This window comes from Pongo pygmaeus, chromosome 6 (assembly GCF_028885625.2).
Source record: "Pongo pygmaeus isolate AG05252 chromosome 6, NHGRI_mPonPyg2-v2.0_pri, whole genome shotgun sequence".
Taxonomy (NCBI): Eukaryota; Metazoa; Chordata; class Mammalia; order Primates; family Hominidae; genus Pongo; species Pongo pygmaeus.
This window is the reverse complement of record NC_072379.2, coordinates 141998762-142019539: the sequence shown is the minus strand read 5'-3', so window position 1 is coordinate 142019539 and position 20778 is coordinate 141998762. Positions and strand designations below refer to the sequence as shown.

Below are 20778 nucleotides of genomic sequence, written 5' to 3'. Positions count from 1 at the left end.
TTTTCCCCACCTATAAAACTTGCCTCATTGAATTGTTAAGTATATTAAATGAGATGGTGTTTATAAAGCCCTATTACAAGCTCTAATTTTCAACAGGTATTATTTTCCGCTCCTTAAGCTTACAAGATTTTTTCATTACAACTTACCCAAGGGGAAGACTTAGTTAAAAAATTTCAAATCATAAACTACAAGTATGTAATCAATATTAATATTTAAAATGCTAAACATGCTTGGATGGCAAAACTATGAAACTTGAACCCTATGCTGTGCCTATTCAGATGCTGATTCTCTAGGGGCTTTATACAGCTTCAGAATCCTCATTAATAGAGAAATGTCTCAGGCAATCACCCCTAGTCAAGCAGAATTAGTAGAGACTCGAGGCAGATTTTTCCTTCCTGTAATATACTGCAAAAATTCTGGAAAACTTCACAAAGGACATAAAATTGTAGCTAAGTTTAGCTCTTTAGGAGGCTAATAGTTATATAAGCAAAATGACATTGCAAGCAGGAGAGTCAGTTTGTGTAGAAATATGCAGGTCTACGTGAATATTGTAAGTTTTAGAGAATCTGAAGGAAAAAAAGTCCTGATCATTGCACAGAGCATCCTAGAGGCAGGTGAGCATTGAAGGAGAGGCTTGAAAGCCACCCAAATTCAGCAGAACAAATTAACATCCTCCATGTTATCTGCTCTTATTCATGCAAGACTGTTCATTCCCATAACTGTTTCCATACCATCTAGGACTCAGAAATCCACAGTCATTATAATTCCAGGGGACAAAGGAAAGCAGTTTAGGATGACCGATCCTGTTCAGACATGCCGTCTCTTGCCAAGAATTCATCAAACTCACTTGCCCCTTTAATCAGATGAGGCTGTCTCTTTTCTAGGAGAGCTTCCAGGATTTGCATCTGATTTTGCAGATGTGCCAGGATGACTATTTCCATATATCTCCTTCCCTAGCCAGTTGCACATGGAAGATTCGGGGCCACACGCTGGTGGCCAGAGGCACTCTCCCCAAGATGCTTCACATAGATCTCAGCCACCCACAGGACTCATAAGGAGATACCCTTGTGCCTCTAAATAGATCTCAGCCACCCATGGGACTTATAGGGAGTCACCCTGGGGCCTCTGGACAGCTTGAGTAAGATGAAGAATGCCCGGGGTTGGGAAGCTGGTAACACTAAAATTAGGCGACTTCTTATTTTTGCCCAGGATTCAGTGGTTTGGGATAAGAATGCTACAATCTCTTGAGCTCCTGCAGAGCAGGCTTGACCTATTATATACCTGGTAATTTCCCACTCCCTACTTTGGGGGTTTCTGCCTCTCTAGTTTTTCGTTCTGTCTTGCATTATGTTCTTCTAAGATGTGTTAGAAAATATTCATCACACAGACCTTACAGGCTTTAGCAACTAGAGGATAAAACTACGAGGAGCCAGTCAATGCCGTGCACAAACACTGGCTCAGACATCCAGGGACTGTCCGTTTTGCAGTCTGTTGGTTATCTAGGGCTACCTGTCCTGTGACTCATCAGCACCTCTCATTACATGAGTGGAAGGAAGTAGGAGGATACATGTGGAGGGGGTGGAAGGGAGTTTGTGGGGAAGGTGGGAAGAGAGAGTTGCCTGAGTGATGTGGGACCAGAAGGGATCCCAACTGGGTCAGAGCAGTTATTGCAGCTGTTTTTCATTCTCCACTATCTTCATGGTGCTCACTGTGGCCTTTGATCTTGTGCATAACCTCCAGCAGGTGTACAGATGTGTTGGGGGAGGGGAGGCCTGCACATGGATCTGGGATACCTAGATTCCCCTCTAGAGACCCTGTCCCCTCCCCTCTGAAGTTCTATTTCTACTGCCAGGATGCTAACCAGGGGCCCAGGTAGAAAGAGCAGCATAGGAGGGGGTTGGGTGCCGGATGCGGTGAGGTGAGTGTGGTTCTCATGATGCTCTGAAGGTGGGTGGGTGGAGGGAGCGACTTTCACAGGCACCCCAGATGTAGGACCCAGTAAATGTCAAACCACATCCTGTTGTGACTCTAAGAGATGGAGCTAGGGCAGGTGGCTGTTGTGGCTTGGTGCTGATGTTACTCAGAGATTAACAGCAGATGTTACTCAGAACCCCCATTCCTACCCCAGTTGTCAGCTATTACCTAAAAGACCCCGACTTACGTCTCATTACTTCCCACCTTTTGATTCAGGGCCACTCTTCTTTTTAACACAATTTTCTTGTCATTCATGGTCCTAGACCTCTTTGCTGGAGGAGGGCCAGGGAACAGGTGTCAGGGCTCCAGGTGACTCTTGTTAACTGTGGGACTCCAGTGCCAGTGCTGTCCCCTTCTACCATCAGACTGTCTGAGACTATGTCACAGAGAGGTATGATTTGAGGCCAGGAAGAGCTTAGCTTCTCTGAGTTCCCATCCTCTTGGTACTTCAGAGACTGCAGGCTTTGAAGCAGAGAATCTGAAAAGCAGAGTTTGAAGATTCTTAGAGATCACTTTACCCAATGTCCTCATATCACAGAGGTGGACATATAAGCCCAGAGAATAAAAATGAGTTGTTCAGAGCCATGCAGCTGGGGCCAGAGGAGGACCAGAAGCTAATTCTCTGTGTTTTAGCAGCTCCTGGACTTCAGACAAGGCTTGGGGAATGTGGGGTCTATGTTGAGCTGTGATCTTCCTATGAATTTCATGAATCACTCGTATAATAATAAATCAGGCAAGATGATCATATCTGAGATGGCATGAGGATAGAAGGATAAATATAATGAATCACAAAATTAGAATCCTGCAGAATCTTGATAGGTTGGAGAGATAAACTGAATAAACATGATAAACATTCTCTCTCTCCCTCCTCCCCCATCAAACAGAGAAAACCAACTATATGAACACAGGAAGGGGAACATGAGAAAGAAGGATATGTGAAAAAACACCCAGGGGGTGAGTCAAAGTGAGCTCTGTGAGTCAACGGGATGGTGAGCATACAAAAAGTAGATAAATTGTCCTAATGGAACCAACTAACGTATAAGATGTTGAGAAAGAGGAGGCAAAGTTCCCCCTTTACTCTTTGTAGGTCAGAACCCACCTGGTGCTAGATCAGGTCCTGTACAACACATTTTTAAAAAGATAGAAGGATAAAAACAAACTTTAATGTTTTCAGAAGGGAGTGGTTGGGCTATGGAAAGTAGGACATGCTCAAAACTGTGCCCTACAATAATAAAATTGAGAAAACTGAAAATGTTTTGCCTGAAAAAATCTTCAGGTTGGTAGTAGTTATAATAACACCTAATACTTACTGATATTGTTCTAAAAGCTTTACATGTTGTGTGGGTTAAATGAGATAAAACCGTCTTATGAAGTTGGGTTTGTAATTGAGCTCATTTTACAGCAAGGAAAACTGTGTCTCAGAGGTGATCACTTGCCCAGGGTCACATAGTTGATAAATGGCAGAACTAAGGCTTAAACCCAGGTCTCTGCATTACAACATCTTCTTTGCTATGATAATGTTTTCATCCATCCACTACATGCTTTTTTTCCATTCTGAAAACTCAAGTTTTAAAGTTGCTAATGATTCTGTCTCGCATAGATTTATGGGTTCTTGCCAGAATATGGGCACTCTGTTGCATGTAGACACCTGAGAGGGCTTTTGGGGGAATATGGGGTCCCAGAGATAAGTGAATAGCAACTGTAGGTTGGCAAAAAGGAGCTGAGAATTAGCTTTACATGTTGTGTGGATTAAATGCTCATATTCACAGAGGGCAGTTGAGATCATTGCAGAGCAAGCTGATAAAAATACGTTGGAAATAGTCACAGGTGTAGGCTTATTTTCAGATCCTCTTTGCTGACCTACAGAAGCCATTCACTCATTTTTGGGGCCCCATATTCCCCAAGAAGCCCTCTCAGGAGTCCACCGGCAACAGAGATAAGGACTATGGATAGAGATGGGACAGAAAGGCATGTAGTTGAGTCTATAGGAGAGGGGGATGGTGAATAGAAAATATCATGTCTGTTGGAGGGAGATGATTCATAAGTTCTGCCACAGTAAAAAAAATAAAAGGACAGGCAGAGATGTAGGGATGTTAAGGAACCCAGGAACTTCAAATTCACAAACACAGAGAGCAAGAAAAGAAAGGCTTCCAGATAGGAGGAAAGAATATTCAACCCTAGAATAAGGCAGGGAATATGTTGTGTTTCGAGTCTAGGTGGGTTGGGTAAAGTCTTAGGTTATGGGGTCCCAAGCCTCAGAAATCAGCTTTTTGGGAGCCATGGGAGTTTGCCACAAGCAATGGAAATGAACTGTGATTAAAACTGTTGGCCATGCTTCATGCCATTCTGTACTATGAGTCTTCTTATATAGCATAGGGGAGTTTCTAGGACATGGTGAAAGTGAACCTGGTGATGGGTCTAAGATGTCAGTAGAGAAGCAGAAAATGGATTCACTCATGGGTCCGTGGCAAAGCTGAGTTCACCTGTGGGTTTTAGCCATTCCCATTATCTCCACCAGCATCTCCCAACACCCCTAAATGAAAATACGGCTAGACATCTTTGCTCAGTGTTACCTGAGGAAGAAGCAAAAACACATTTTTGTTTTCACTATGCAGCTTCAACAGAGGTCTCAAAGCACCAATATTCCATTCCCACATTCATTTATAACCAGAGAAACCTCACAAAGATTCTCCTATATAGGACATTTGGGGCTGTGTGTCACACAGACTGTTAGGGGCTTATGTCAGTCTATCCCCACCCCTCCTTTCTGGGACATACAGAAGAAAAATGAGGCAATGGCTCAGGGAAGGAAATAGAGACTTTAATATCTATTAGGATCCGTTGCCCTTATCTCAAACTCTTATTATGAAATCACTCCCTTGAGAGAGAAAAAGCCTTTTTCTCTTGGATGGTCCCAGCAGCTCCCGACCATCCCCACTCCCCAACCTTATGTAGCCCAGCAATGAGCCTAGTAGTAGGAAAATCTCTATGGGTACTGGTGCTGATGGGAAGATTCTTCCTCTCAGGAAGTGATGGTGACTGGAGCTCTGGGATGCTCACGGGAATCCCATTTCCCCCACAAAGAATTTATTTTATTATGCGACCAGTTGGATGACCCCCTTTTTCTTCCAATGTCCCAAATAAATCTGTAAAGATCACAGGTGAAGTTCTTCTCTTTAAGAGCTACCCCATGGTAAGTTCAGCAAGAACTTGGGTACCCTGGACATTCTTCCAGAGGTGCTTTTTTTGTAACTCTTTTCAATAAGTAAGCATGCTTTGCTCTGCACTGGGTGTCACCTGTGTAGGATGCTGTTGTCCCTGCCTTGCCCTATATTCCATCCACATGGTTTCTTCATAGGATGATGCTTAGGTCAGCCCTGAGGTTTGAACCAGTCAACAAGTCCAGGTTGGTGTGGAGTCCCTTTAGTACCTCCCTTTGCAGGAATAATGCTGCACTCAGAAACTCCCTCAGAGCCTCTCCACTGGAGGGGCCTTGTGACCATTCCTGGTTTACTCCTCTTGTTCCAGCATCCCATGTGGCTAGTGGCCCCTTTCATTCTCAATGGTGTCTCAATTCTTACAGTAAGTGATATGATTGCCCCACATCCAACTCATCTTTTCTCAGTGTTACCTGAGGAAGAATGGAGAGGATACCCAGAATTGGCCCAGAAGAATCCACTTCGATTCTAGAGAAAGAGGCAGGTAGAGGCAGAAGAGATTCACTTCCCAGTGCATGCGTGCTGAATGTTGGGGGTGTTGTTTGAGAGAGACAAGGAAATGGCTGTAAAAACTTGGGAAGAGGAACCTTCCCTGGGTCAAGTAGGGTGTCGGGAGGACCAGATGGAGCTTGAAGCTCTCTCCATCTCTGTCAAGTCCCCTGGACTGAGAGGGTAAAATTCACATGGCCTTTTATCCTCCAGAGGAGAATTCATTCACCTTGGTCTGGTTGCAAACTCTAGGTACCAACAAGAAACTCTTCCCACATCCTCCTACCTGCTAATGCCTCCATTTTCCACGTCCCCAAGATGATGGCCACCAAACTAGCAGACACCATCTTTCTTCTACAAGGTGTTTCCCCCTCCCCACCTCCACTCTGATCTTGCACTACAGCTGCTCAGCCCCTCACAGCTCTGCCCACACAAACCACTATCCTCCAATACCCCAGTCCTAGCCTGCGCCCTCTAGCCCCTACAGCTCTGCTGTCTCTGAAGTGCTTCCTTGTTCCCTCAGCTGCTCATCTTCCTATCCTACCTTTGTGAAGAGCCACAAGGATATGCTTGCTGCCTCCACGCAGGTCTAAGGAGTGGGAAGCATGCTTTGTGAATGGTGGTCTAGGGCCTGAAGCCTGTCCCCTTTGTTTTAGGCTTTTCTTAGCCAATATAAAAACAAACCAGCACATATGTAACAACAATAGCCAACAAAATACTATACTGCATTTTGAGCAGTCTAGAGATAGTTACGACTGATGGAAATGACCGGCATGTGATGAGTTTCCTGGGTCCCATCCCTGCCGTGGGCACATCCTTTCCTGGTCTTTGCAAGCTGCCACCAGAGAACCCTCTTCTCCAGTTCCAAGATCCCCAGTGTAGTGGGAAGAAGAGTGTTCCCCCAGAATTCAAGCCCACACAGAAACTCAGAATGCGACCTTATTTGGAAATAGGGACTCTGCAGGTATAATTGGTCAAGATCTCTCAATAAAATTGTTCTGGATTTAGGGTGGGCCCTAAGTCCTAAGACCATGCCTCGAAAAGAGAAAGGAGAGGGGAGCTTAAATGCAGAGACACAGGGAAAATGCCATGTGAAGACAGAGGCAGAGATTGCTGCGATGCTGGCACAAGCCAAGGAGTGCCAGAAGCCACCAGAAATGGGAAGAAGCAAGAAAGGATTCTCCCCTAGAACTGTCATACAGGATGACCCGCTGACATCTTGGTGTTGTATCTTTGGCCTCCAGAACTGTGAGAGAATAAGTTTTTATTGTTTTAAGCCCACCAGTGGTACTTTGTTACGGCAGCCCTGGGAAACAAAGACACCAAGACATTAAGGTGTCTTCAGTGTGTTACCGTGGGCCCTGCCTGGAGTTTGGGAGAAGCTGCTCTAGGATCACCCAGATACCAGGAGCAAGCCCACCATCCTGGCCACTACTTGGAAAAAGTTTCCAGAATTTCCATCTTCAGCAGAACATGCCACAGTTTCACCACTTATAAGTAATTTGAACTGTAATCTTCAGTTTCCACATCTATAACATGGGGAAAATAATACCTGCTCCTGGGATCATTGTGCAGATGCAGACAGCACAGGTAGCAGCATCCAGCCTGAGGCCTGAAGCAAGCAGGCTCTCAACAAAGGGCTCCCTCCTCTTTCCCATCCTTTCTCTGCTTTCAGACTTCACTTCTCTATCCTGACAGTCTTCCTCAACTAACTTCGACTGGCCTCTCTCAGCCCCTCTCACTGTTCTAGGCCTCCTTTTCTTTAATCCCATTCCTCCTCTTCCTCCATGTAGTGTTTTACCACAATGCATTCAGCCTGTATGCAGAATTTACCTTAGCAGGATAACTGTCTTTGCCCAAGTAGGAGCAGCTAACACCTTGTGTTTGGAGTGGTTTGGTTTCCATTCAGCAAACGAAGAAGCCCATTGGAAGGGCTACTCTGAACATAGCACTTCAGCCCCCACTGGGCCCTATGTCCCATTGCTCCTGACTTGGTGTGTCTCGCTCCTGGGAAATCACCCATTGCCAGGCTTTACATATCAGTTGTCTCAACTCTGCCTTCTCTAGTATTTCAACCTAGACATGCAGAGTAGCACTCAATTTTAAGCTCAAATCCTGAAACAAGATAAGCTGGAGGTGTTAAGACTACACACTAATAAAACTAAAGGTATAACAGGTAACACTTTAATCTGGAATTGGGAAATGACAAGACATTGTAACCCATAGGTCTGCCCGCATCCTCTGTCCTGCACTGGGTAAGGGCTTATGGTTTGCTGTGTGCCTTCCTCTCTGTCCTCATCTTGCTGGTTTTCCAAAGCCCAGACATTGCCCTTCAGACTAACCCTCCAGTGGGGACCCACAATGCCTGGGTATGGAAATGGTGTTTGAGGACTTCCATCAGGATGAACAGGAGAAAGCAGCATTGGGTGTAGAGAAAGAGGGCTAGTAACTTCAGATACCCAAGGGAATGCTGCTTTCCCTAAATCAGAAGGTAGGTCAGTGATGAGCAGAACTCCACAGACACTCCTGAAATGCAACCAGGCCCAACACACCATTTTTTATTGGTTTAGCCTATTTCATACTTGGGGGTTGGGAGCTCAATCTTCAGGGAAACAGAAAAAAGAGGGAAGTATTCATGTAAGTAGGAGATGAAAAGCAGAGTGAGAATCACTTTTAGGAACACAGATTGGGAGCAGGTACAGGAGAATCCTGGGTGAGGATGAAGAATGATCCGGGATGGTTTTGGAGCTAGCCTCAGGAATCCTTTCTCTTGACCTGCGGAAGAGAGAACATTTTCAGGGTTTCAGAGGCTATGGCACAGCAGGAGTAGGGCAGGGGAGGTGGGCTCTGGGGCCTGATTTGAGTAGGGCTCGCTGGCTGTCTCCACCCTCCCATGATGCATTCTGTGATATTCCCTGCATTTTCTCCCCAGTCTGGCTTCATTATGGTTTCATTGAGATGATAGGATATATTAGGCTGTGCTCTGGCTCTGAGATTCCTTTATGCCCATGTGTGATATTCCATCCCCTGCCCCCATCATCTGCCCTATCCCACCCTTCTCCTTACCATGGCCATCAGCACGAGGGCACTGACCAGCACGGCATACAAGGTGGCCTTCCCTAGCAAGATCTCATAGAGGATGGTGGCAGACAGGACCCCTTGCTGGTAAGACTCTGTTGACAAGAACAGAGAGCATGTAGGTACCTGTGCACAGGTGGCTCTGGCCTCCCTCACGCCCCTGTATCTGTGGATTCTCCATGCCCTGGTTCCAGAGCAGAGACGGCGAAAGATAGAGAGAAAAAGGAGAGACTCACTTACCGGAGGTGAAGCCACAGTCTGAAAGAAAACAGGGGGAGAAAAATGGATGAGAGAATGCTGCTTTGTAAGGACACTGAGCCTTATATCACAGACTCACAGGCCACAAACACATGCATATCAGATAGTACAAAGTCAGCCTCCTTTGATAGCCCTGGTTCTGTCTCCCTCATGCTGCTCCAGTGCCAGCGACGTAGTCACTGTGATCTTAGGAAACCAGGACCCCAGAAGGGAATGGGACGCACACCACTCAGATGATGAGCTGTATGGCTGTTCCTCAGGGACACCTGAAAGCTGAGCTCTAAGGTGTCAGGATCTGAAGGAAGAATGAGCTTGAGGTGCTCCATTCAGCCTCTATGCTTCTTGGGGAGGAAGTGCACACCGTGCTTTGCTGACCCTGTGAACCTTGATCGTCCCACCTTGTCCACTCTGGCTTTCTTCTGGATCTAGTCTTGTCCACTACCTGGATCTTTCCATTTCCCCTGGTAGCTGGTCTCACCTAATCTCCTCCAGGCATCTCCCCAGGCCCCACTCACCTGCTCTACCCCAGGCCTCAGCGCTGACGATCTGGGTGACGGGCCTGTCCCTGGCCTCGGTCCACTCGTCATCCTCCGAGAGCCCGTAGAACTGGACTTGACAGCGGAAGTGGTTGCGGGGGTTCTGCCAGAAGGTGGCCGAGACCCTCAGGCGGCTGCTCAGGCAGTATCTGGAGTTATTGAGGGCGGGCTGCTCCTTGAGGGGCTGTGGGTCTGTGCTGACCCCACTGTGCACCTCCTTCCCATTCACCCACCAGCTCAGCTCCACGTGGTCGGGGTAGAAGCCTGTGGCCAGGCACACCAGCGTGGCCTTTTGGGTGTGGGAGATCTCTGCTTCTGATGGCTCAAACACAGTGACCTCGGGTGGGAACACGTTTTTCAGGTCCTCTGGAAAGGGAAGAGGGAATGGGGCTAGGGTTGCTCTGAGAGCTGTCTGGTCCTGGTAGGGGCTCTGTGTGTGTGTGTGAGAGAGAGAGGGCCGGGAAAGGACCATAATGAAGCACAGTTATGTTACTAGGTCCTCCTTGCTTTGGGGTCACCAGCCTATTCCTCTTTGATGGTTCTACCCTTTCCTTGCCTGTCTTTTGTATCCACCCTGTGAGTTGGCACTGCCCATTGTCTGTCCATCCCCCAATTAGGCACTGCCTAACATTCCAGGTGATGTCTCCTCATTGCCATTATTTGATTTCCTCTCTATAAATAAAAACTTGCCTACCTACTTCTCACCATTTTATGTGGTAGTTTTTTAACTGGAGCAAAGGGATTGGAACCAAAAAAACAAGATCCAAATCCTAGAACTTCCTTTGTCCACCAACGAGATTTTAAGACAGAAATTCCTATCACTTTTTTCTGCTTGTGAAGTAATAATCACCATTCTGACTTTGCAGAAACTGTGTGAAGGTTAAATTATGTACGAATTCAAAAAGCCACCTCCCAAGCAGGTTATTTATACCAAGTCTAAGGTGCTCAGGAATGAAGGGGAATCTGGGATGAGGGAGACATTTTGGAACTGGGGGCTTTCTTTAGATTTACAGATGGCCTATTTTTTGCATTCACATGAGGACATCCTTTGGTTTTACAGTGAGTTCATGAGAATGTGAGGTTTTTTCTTTTTGTGGTGCATGAAGTCATCTTATTCATTCCTCTGCCTCCAGATACCCCTGAGTTTTCTCAGCTCAGACAGATAGTCATCTTTCCTTATTTCAAAATTAGGGACTCTTCAACCTTCTGTGTCCCTTTGCATCCAAATATTATATGTAGCTTTCTCTACTAGCAAGTTTCCCAAATAAACATCTGATATCATCAGAGTAACTTCTTGCTACTAGTTGTGTTGATACAGTTTCTGTCCTGAGCATCTCCTTTGTAGATTCTTAGGGATGACATGTAAATACATCCCCTTTAATCCCTGAGGACCCTTTACATTTGGCTGAATCACTTCTTTTGGACCTGCCCTCCTATTCATCTTATCTTGTTTTTTTTTTCTTTTTCTTCCTATTGATTATTTTTCATTTCTGAGCAACTCTATTAAAATGAAGAAATATCAGTCTTAGAGGAACCTATTCCGAATCTCCTGGACAATGGAGAAAATTTACTCTGACATTTCTTCACATTTGTATGGATGTGACCTCTTTCCTGGATCCCCATGGGGCCTCCTGCTAGAAGGGCCCCCTTGCTTGGTTTAGTGCTCTGCTGTCACCATGTTGAAATCCTAAGTCATTTTTTAATAAGAGCCCCCGCATTTTCATTTTGAGCTGGTCCTGCTTCCCATCATGTCAGTTTCCCTTCCTCCCCACAACGCCTACCTTGCTAATTACTACTATGCTTCTAAGTCTTTACTGGCTGGGCTGGGGCTGAGGTGGTAATATCCTAACTTCTATCTGCAGAACTTTCTTTCTTTCTGCTCTCAGCCTGCTTATTTTCACTCTCATCTCAAAAACCCTGGCTCTGGGAGTCTACCAGCCCTCCAGAATGTACTCCTTTGATTTCTTCATTTAGCAAACACTCAGTCCTCATTGTAAAAATTAAAAATGTTCCTTGACCATGCATGCTGTTCTGTAGAATAGTTATTGATGCAACAGGCATGGCGAACACCAGCCGCCTCTCACTACACATCAACACACTGTCTGTGCATGAGGGCAGGGTCAACTCTTCTTCTGCATTTGTGAGTCCCTGTGGTGTGGGGCTTGTCTCTGTGGGTGTAAGTGTGTGTACTAGTGAGCTTCTGGTGTAAGTATGTATACTAGTGAGCTTCTGGTGTAAGTGTGTGTACTAGCAAGCTGAGGGTGTGTGTGTACTAATGAGCTTCTGGTGTGAGTGTGTGCTAGTGAGCTTCTGGTGTAAGTGTGTGTACTAGTGAGCTGCTGGTGTAAGTGTGTGTACTAGTGAGCTGCTGTTGGCCTGTGCTCTACTTGTGGGTTGGATTCACCTTAGGCAAAATTGTGATATTTGTCTCACATCTTCCCAACCCACCTCTGACACAGACACAGCCTTACTCCATTTCCACACTTCAGATCAGGCCCATCTTTTGGCACTGGGCTGACGCTGCCCCCTGCCTCCCCAGTGACCTCCTAGGAGGATGGGGAAAAGAAAAGCCTCCCCAGTGACCTCCTAGGAGGATGGGGAAAAGAAGAGCCTCCCCAGTGACCTCCTAGGAGGATGGGGAAAAGAAGAGCCTCCCCAGTGACCTCCTAGGAGGATGGGGAAAAGAAGAGCCTCCCCAGTGACCTCCTAGGAGGATGGGGAAAAGAAGAGCCTCCCCAGTGACCTCCTAGGAGGACGGGGAAAAGAAGAGCCTCCCCAGTGACCTCCTAGGAGGACGGGGAAAAGAAGCATTGAATTACATCAATAATCTGTGCACTCTACATGGTGATTCTCTTTTCTTCTTCACAACAATAGTAAGTGGTAGGTATTGTTCATTATATTTTACAGTTGAGGAAACTGAGGTTCACACATTAATTTGCCCAAGGTCACCACATCACAAAAGAACCAGAGGTTCGAACTCAGCCTTTATCTGGTTCTAAAGTCTGGGTCTTTTCTGTGCCCCAGCTGACTGCAGAAACCCCACATGTCCTCTGGATAGGCTTCACTGTAGCTGAGTCCCATTACACCCAGCTTAATGACAGCCTAACTAGAAATGGTACAGGTTAATATACCGATATTGTGAGTTCTCTTCTCTGGCCTCAGGGCAGTTGTCACCAGGTAATGTTTAGGGTCCCTTTTCAGCTCTCAGGGCCTAAATCTTCCAGAGAATTTTCCTCATCTCACAGGCAAAAATGTCTGCATTTTAATATGTGTTTGTGGCGAATGAACTCCCTGAACATCTGGGCTGTTTAACCTAGAATACTTAGTGTGCTAAGGGAGATTTCAGGATAGTGGAGGGAGCTACATGGGGGCAGGGGTGGTAAGTGTACCCCAGTGGCTGAGGTTATGTGCCCTACTCTCAGGTCAGCACCTCTTTGCTGACCAGCCCGTGGGCAAGCATGAATGCCGTGCCCTCACTCTGGATCCAGGGATCTCTCGCTTAGGAGGAACAGGAACCAGGAACAAGGAGTTTTAAGTCGGATTAGAGATCCACACTGCTGAACAGTAAACTTTCATTCTTTTCTTTACTGACTCATGTTCATCTCCCTTTTTGGCTTCTCTGTTCCACTTTTGTTTGGCAGGCTTTTTCTTCTGTGTTCTACTGCACCCTCGGCTGCAGGATTTCTGCCCCCTAACACCCACCCGCCTGCCTGCAGTGCTGACCCTTGCCCACCCGCGCTGTTGCCAGCCCGCTCAGCTCTTTTTGTCTACGAACTCCTACCCATTCCCCAAACCAGGATTTCCCTTCGTCCTCTCCAGTCTCGCCTCTCCCAGAGTCCTAACAAATCCTCTCCTTCTCCATCGTTCACCTTCTCTCTAAACACCCCAGAAAAAAGATTAAAAGTGGCCTCGCCCTCTGCTCAGCTTCCCGGACTCTTTGAGCACCTCCCCACCCCCTCCCTCTTCCCCAGTCTTTTCCCAGGAGCGGGGAGGTGACGTTGCAGAGCTGACCCCGGACACCCAGCTCCTCCAGCTCCGGTCCACCCTCCGACTCTGGGGACCGAGGGGCTGGAAGGTGGGGAGACGCCCGAATCTCACCTGTGACCGTGAGCCTGGTGCCCGGCCCGAAGTACTGCTCGTAGGAGCACGGAGGTGCACCCCCGCATGCAAACCTCTAAGGCTCCCCGAGCTCCTGCCCACCCTGGGGACCCAGCGCAGGTCTCCCAGCACAGGGCGGGACCGGGTGCCGCGAAGCAGCAGCCGCCTTCCACCTGAATCCCGCCGCCCGGGTGGTCCCGCGAAAACTCACCCAGCACGGTCAGCCGGCTGCCGGCCCCGAAAGTCAGGACGTTGGCCCCAGAGCACAGCTCGGGGACTCCCCACAAAAACCGGACCCAAGCCGCCCGCGCCCGCGCCCCTGCAGACCGCACTCACCGAGCACCAGGAGCCGCGTGCCTGGCCCGAAGTACTGGGTCTCCTGGTCACGGCCCCCGAGCCCCGCACAAAAACCCGAGCGCAGTCTCGCCCCAGGTCCCCCGGCGGCCCCAGCTTACCCAGCACTGAGAGCCGGGTCCCGGCGCCGAAGTACTGAATGTTTTGGCTCACAGCCCCGAGACGCAGCACAAAAACTGGCCCTGCGATGTCCCCGGCGTCCCGGAGCCCCCTCCCCGGTTCCCGGGCTTCTGCGGGAGCCCCTGCTTACCGAGCACTGTCAGCCGGGTGCCTGGGCCAAAATACTGCGTATCTGTGCTCACAGCCTGGAGGCCCAGGACAAAAACCGGTGCTGCCCGCTCTGCTGTCCCAGACTCAGCTCGGGTCCTTCCCACCGCTGAGAGCCCCATCGCTCTCCCAGCACCCAGAACCAGGAGTCCTCGGCCCAGACGCCCAGAAGCGCCTCTCAGCACAGCCCCTCTCGGAGTGGGGCAGCTGCTCACCTCTGCCCATCCCGCCCTCTCGGAGCGCTCCGGAGCCCCAACCGCCTCCTTACCCAGCACGGTCAGCCTAGAGCCTTCTCCAAAGAACAGCTCCCCGGTGTTCGCACAGCCCTGGGGACCCTGGTGCAAACCCCGCTTTCCTCGAGGAGGGCCCTGGATGGCCCAGTGTCCACTCCCCTAAGAACAGAGTTCTGGGGTCGTCCAGGCTGTGCAGCCCACCCTCTCTCCCACCTGGAGCCCCCTTCTTACCTAGCACGGTGAGCCGTGTCCCTGGCCCGAAGAACTGCTCACTGTAGGAGCACAGTGGGAAGGGGCTGCCCAGAATTCCTTTTCCTTCCCCACCTCCCTTAGCACAGACAGAGGGCACACCCTCCCTCTCTTTCCTGAACCTCTCTCTTCCTGTCTGGAGTTAGCAGGACACGATAATCTGGATCTTGCATGAGGTCACCACCAATTTGCAGAGGAGAATCCACTTGGCTTGGGGACAACACAGTGGATTTGAAATCTGAAGGGGCATTGGTGGTACTGAAACGGCTGGAGCTGGGCGATGTTGCAGGCTAGACCTTGCCTCTTCCTAGTTATATGACCTGTAACCTCTCTGATCTCAGTTTCCTCATTGGAAAGATGGGACAATATCTTTCCCTCAGGGTTTTCGTCAGTTCTTAATAAATAATGCATGTGCAAGTACTTTGTCAAGAACAAGTTTTATTAAAAGTGCTGAGTGATAATTCCACTTTGCTGTCTTGGCCTTCTTATTTCTAGGAAGCTGAGTCTGGACAGGGAGATGGACAGGTGCTTGCTGGGTTGGGGGACCCTGCAAGACCACAGCTGGTACCAGCCCCAGAGACCTCTTCCCACCTGGTAGCTGCATTCCCTGGGCTGGGTGGGGATGCTTACTGCAGCAGGGTTTTTTGTAAAAGCACCTCCTCTACCTGAATCATCGTGCCCGCCCCCCCACTAGTCCCCACAATGTTACACCATGATACAAAAATGTTTCCTCCCTGCTAGTCCCCCTCCCCCAACCACTGGGCAGAGGCAGGAAGCACAGGTGGCAGAGGTTAGTCTGATTGTGTGGAGCTTGGAAAAGACAAAGGCAGTGAATTAAAATGGGAAGGGCTTGGGGAAAGTCACAGTGATGGTAATGGTGGGGGGCAGAGAGGTCCCTTCTTGGAACATGCATCACCCTGAGCAGACCATCTATGTCACTGGGTCTCCCTGGTGGGGCTCACTGTGCCCACCTGCTCAGACTGGCATTTATAGTGAAGTGGGTGGGAGGAGCGAGGGGTGGCAGGCAGCTCATAGGAAAATCCACAGAGCAGTTGATGGCACCTTATGACAGGAGGACAAACAATCCAGAAACGTCTATAATTTCCCTTTGTTCCATTGCTTCCTGAACAAAGTCTGAACTCCATATTCTTCATTTACTCCACAGGTGTTTAGTGAACATCCACCATGTGCAGGCTCCAGGCTGGTTACATGGAGGTAAGTTTATTCCCAGAGTGGCATGCACCAACCTGCCTTTCCAGCGCCAATTTTGATCACTCCCATTTCTGAACCTTGCAACCAGCTAAACGGGCCTACCCAGAGGTACCTAGCCATGTCATTAGGGCTTTTGTTCATGCCTCTGACCAGCATGGCCATTCTCTAGAGCGAACAACTGAGACCAATTCTTCCTTTGAAGAGATTGCCACCTTCTCAGACTCTTTCCTGATTATCCCAGTGAGAAATTGAGGGCCACTCTCTGACTGCATTTTACTAAGCAGTTCATGTTGCTCTTTCAAAGCATGGACTTGCATTTGGCCCTTTCTGTTCATAATTGAGTTGCTCTGTAAATAGATAAGCTTCTTGGGGCCTTTAATTTGGGTATCTTAATTTTCTTGGAAGTTGATAACAACACGTCGCATGGATACGTGTTTAATGAGTGGATGTGTGTACATGCGTGTAAATATAAACGTATATATACACACGTGTGCATACATGCACACATGCATCTTTGAATGCATGTATGTGTTGCAATAAAGAGGGAAGACTATGTGGTGTAGTCCTATAAATGGAAGGGTAATGACTATTTCAGGCAGGACTTATGGTGATGATTGCCCTGGATTGGGTCATTTTGGGCTCACTCATTTATTCATTTATTTATTCGTACATACCTACGTGGTGTCTACACTAAACTGAGGTACTATACTATAGCCCTGGGATACTATCTTAAAATGCATCCTTGTTAACAAGGAATTCATAGTCCCTGGGGGTGTCAGACAAATAAAGAGGTAGTTTCCAGCAAGTGTGATGTATCACAAAGAAGGTTATGCACAAGGCACTGTGATAGCAAAATAAAGGTGTATTTAATCCAGCCTCAAGGGAGGAAGAGGTAAGGAAGGGGCAAGAAAGGGCCAGAGAAAGCTTTTTGGAGGGGAAGACATTGGAGCTAAATCTTTAAGTCTAAACAGGAGTTATCGTGGGGAGAAGAGTACTTTGTCACCCCAGGAGGAAGAGCATGTGCAAAGTGGCCTCAAAGAAGAAGCTCAGGGGCTTCAGGGATGAGAGAAGTGAGGAGAGTGTGGAAGGAGACAAGGATAATCATCGGGTCTTCTGTGCCACCTTTAGGATTTGGGACTCCATCACCGTGGTGACAGTGAGACAACAGAGAGCTTTTGAAGGAATTCTAGAAGTAGGAATGGGGCTGATTCTCAGTTTTAGATACCTTTATTTTCTAACCTTCCAGGAATGATTAGGGGACATTTTCATTCTGGTTTAATTCACTAGAGAGAGATTTATAAACAGATTGGTAACTTAAACTGGAAGACACATCTTCCATTGAAAATAAGTTTGCAAGTCAGAGCCTCTCTTCTTCGGAGCTGGGAAATCAACTTGGTGAACCAATGAAGATGAATGGAGTGCTCAATAAGAAAGCTGCAAGGAAGGTGGGTGATGCATATGGAATCCAGCTTTGTTAGTCACGGGGACATGGCCAGCTGGAGGGTGAACACACCTGTATAGGTTGGCTTTTCCTCTGAGCACGTCTTTCCTGGGCAGAACAGTATAGTTGGATATAGAAAATTCCTATACTCAACATCTGTGTCTCCCTAGACTGTTCTAGAAGTAACCTCTTCAGCTCCTATCACTGCCTTTCACATTGAATTAACCTCTGCTGTTGATCTCAAGGTGGGCCCCTCATCCCTCTTATGTGGAGTCTGCATTTTCCTTGAATGCCTCTTGTTTCTATCCTGTCTGAATGGGGAGAGTCACAGGGAGTTCAGAGACAGCCAAGGAGCTATCCAGACATTCACAAGTCAGAGTCAGGCCAGACCAGAACACTTTTATTGGTTTAGTCACTTAGGTATGCTAAGGTCCCCCTGGGTTAGGGAGATTTCAGCCGTGAGCGTGCAGGTGTGCATGCACATAGGGGGTATCTATTGGGATGCAGAGAGGTGAGAGCCGGTCTTCAGAAGCACTGGCAAAAGAAGAATGTGTATTGAAACCACGATGGGTTAGAAGCTCCTAACTCCACTTCCAGGGCTGCCTTCAGAAATCCTTTCTCTTGACCTGCAGAAGAGAAAGTTTTGGGGGTTATTAAGAGCCAGGAGTTGTGAGGATTGAGAGGAAGTAGTATGGCCCATTGACCACACAAATAGTAAGGCTCGTCACAACATCCATTGGGTTTTCAGGTGACTCCAGCTTCTCCTTCCCAGCATGACCCTTCCACTGTGATCCTACAGAGGTGCAAGTTATCTTCTGAGGCACCTGAATGAAACCTCTTCCCTCCCTACTGCCCAGCTCCAATCCTGGCAGGGACTCTACACTTCTGGGCCTGAGATGCTTGGTGTCAATGTGTCACCTCCAGCCTGCTGGCCCCATCCTGCCCTCCTGCTTACCATGGCCATCAACACAAGGGCGCTGACCAGCACAGCATACAGGGTGGCCTTCCCCAGCAGGATCTCATAGAGGATGGTGGCAGACAGGACCCCTTGCTGGTAGGACACTGTTGGCAGGGAGGAAGGACAGGTGGGTACCTGTGCACAGGTAGCTCTGGTCTCTCCCACCCTCCACCCTCCAGTGTCTGTGAGTTCTTCATGCCTTGATTCTAGGTCAAGAACCACGAGAGAGGGAGAGGAAAAGGAAGGGCTTACTTACCCGAGGTGAAGCCACAGTCTGAAAGAAAGCAGGGCGAGGAAAATAAATGAGAGAACTTATTTTCATAGGCAATTAAAAGTAAAGTCAGATTTGCAGTTGGCACAGACTCCAAGCCCAGACCAGCTTCCTCTGACAGCCCAGCACCTCCTTTCCTCTGCCATGCCGATGTCAGCCACATTGTCCTTGCAATCTATGGCATGTGGCAGCACTGAGGGGACTGGGGGGCACCACCCAGATGAGAGTTACACAGGCCACATAGAAAGAGGACCCAGCTGCTTGGCTCTGTTGGGCTGAGAATCTGGGAGAAGAATGAACCACAGGTGCCCAGTTCTCCTTCATGGTGTGCGCTGGTTCCTTTCTTTTTGGATCTAGCCTTGTCAGCTACCTGGATCTTTCCATTTTCCCTGGTAGCTGGTCTCACCTAATCTCCTCCAGGCATCTCCCCAGGCCCCACTCACCTGCTCTACCCCAGGCCTCAGCGCTGACGATCTGGGTGACGGGCCTGTCCCTGGCCTCGGTCCACTCGTCATCCTCCGAGAGCCCGTAGAACTGGACTTGACAGCGGAAGTGGTTGCGAGGGTTCTGCCAGAAGGTGGCCGAGACCCTCAGGCGGCTGCTCAGGCAGTATCTGGAGTCGTTGAGAGCGGGCTGCTCCTTGAGGGGCTGCGGGTCCGTGCTGACCCCACTGTGCACCTCCTTCCCATTCACCCACCAGCTCAGCTCCACGTGGTCGGGGTAGAAGCCTGTGGCCAGGCACACCAGCGTGGCCTTTTGGGTGTGGGAGATCTCTGCTTCTGATGGCTCAAACACAGCAACCTTGGGTGGGAACACCTTGTTCAGGTCCTCTGGAAAGGGAAGAGGGGTTGGAGCCAGGCTTGCTCTGAGAGATGTCTGGTTCTGGTAGGGGCTCTGTTTGTGTGAGAGAGAGAGGACTGGGAATGGGCCGTAATGAAGCACAACTATGTCATTCTAGGCCCTCATTGTTTTGGGGTCACCATCCTAGTGTCTGTTGCTCTCTCTCCACTTTGCCCCTTCTTTCTATGCTGTCCCATGGATGCACATTGCCTACTGTCTCCCCAGCTTCCTATGGTCACATTATATCCTGATTGTCTTGGCTGTTTTTACTGAGGTTTGTCTGATCATCTATCCAAATAATTTATCTGTGTATCTTTATTTTTCAAAGCCTTGCTTGGTGCATGGCTATGTAATCCTGAAACTTGAGGTAGGAAACTCTCATTAGTGGTATAATTACAATAACTAAATTGATTTTTTCTAATTATAATTTTCCTTTTTTAAATCAAGATGTATATATTTGTCTCGTGGGGTAGTGACACATATTAGAATTAGCTTTTCTTTTCTAGAAAAGACACTTTTCCATTACATCTGACTCCCCCACCTGCCCAGCACCTTTTTAAAAAATTTTATTTTCTTGCATGTAACCCTCTTTAAAGAGTCAAAGCTGGTCAATATCTGATGGGATGGTCCACATTTCCTCCTCCCCTGGGGCACAGGAGGGTGTGGTAGCTTGTCCAGGATGGCTGAAATCCCATGGAAGCTGATGGTCATGGGATTAACCCTTTCTTCTCTCAGAGTGTCCAGCAACCCTGCCTGGCCAGGATTGGAATCTGTCCACAGTTAAGCTTTGCGTTCTCAAAAGTAGTACAGGGTAGACCACTGAGTATGAATGAACCACAAAGTCCAAGGGCCATTTCAGTAGAAAGCTCACACTGCAGAGCTCTGGACCCTTTCACGTGCTTGACAGAGGAGAGGAAGAATTTCTGGGATTATTGGAATGAATGATTTCATCTGAAGACACATGAGGAGTGGAAGAAACCACAGTTTACCATGTCCTTTGCTTGGCTCTGTTCCAACCATGAGAGTGAGCTTTTGGTGCAGAAATGTGGCAAGTCTAGATATGGGTTCTTTATCCAAATTTGGGAAATGTTTTTGATGGGAAAATTGAGATGCAGTTTTGGAAAAAGGCAAACCCTGTGACCTAGTGATCATAAACAACAGGAATGAAAAGGATTGTCACCACAAGTTGAATCCTTTACAAAATCCTTTACAAAGGATTTTCATATAAGTTAGTCCCTTCTGTTTCTATGTCTTAGAGAGAAGGACACAGCTTAAGTTGCTTTTCAAATTGCACACCTCTCC

The 20778-nt window shown here is 48.1% G+C and overlaps 1 gene segment (V, D, J or C); it reads right to left on the bottom strand.

Moving 5' to 3' along the window:
* Positions 1-8213: 8213 nt before the first annotated feature.
* Positions 8214-20778, bottom strand: part of LOC129040065 (T cell receptor beta constant 2-like) — a 119512-nt gene continuing 106947 nt past the window's right edge. The window contains 5 exon segments of the C gene segment in view: positions 8214-8456; positions 8748-8854; positions 9000-9017; positions 9533-9919; positions 13988-14043. Coding sequence covers positions 8436-8456; positions 8748-8854; positions 9000-9017; positions 9533-9919; positions 13988-14043 — 589 coding nt within the window.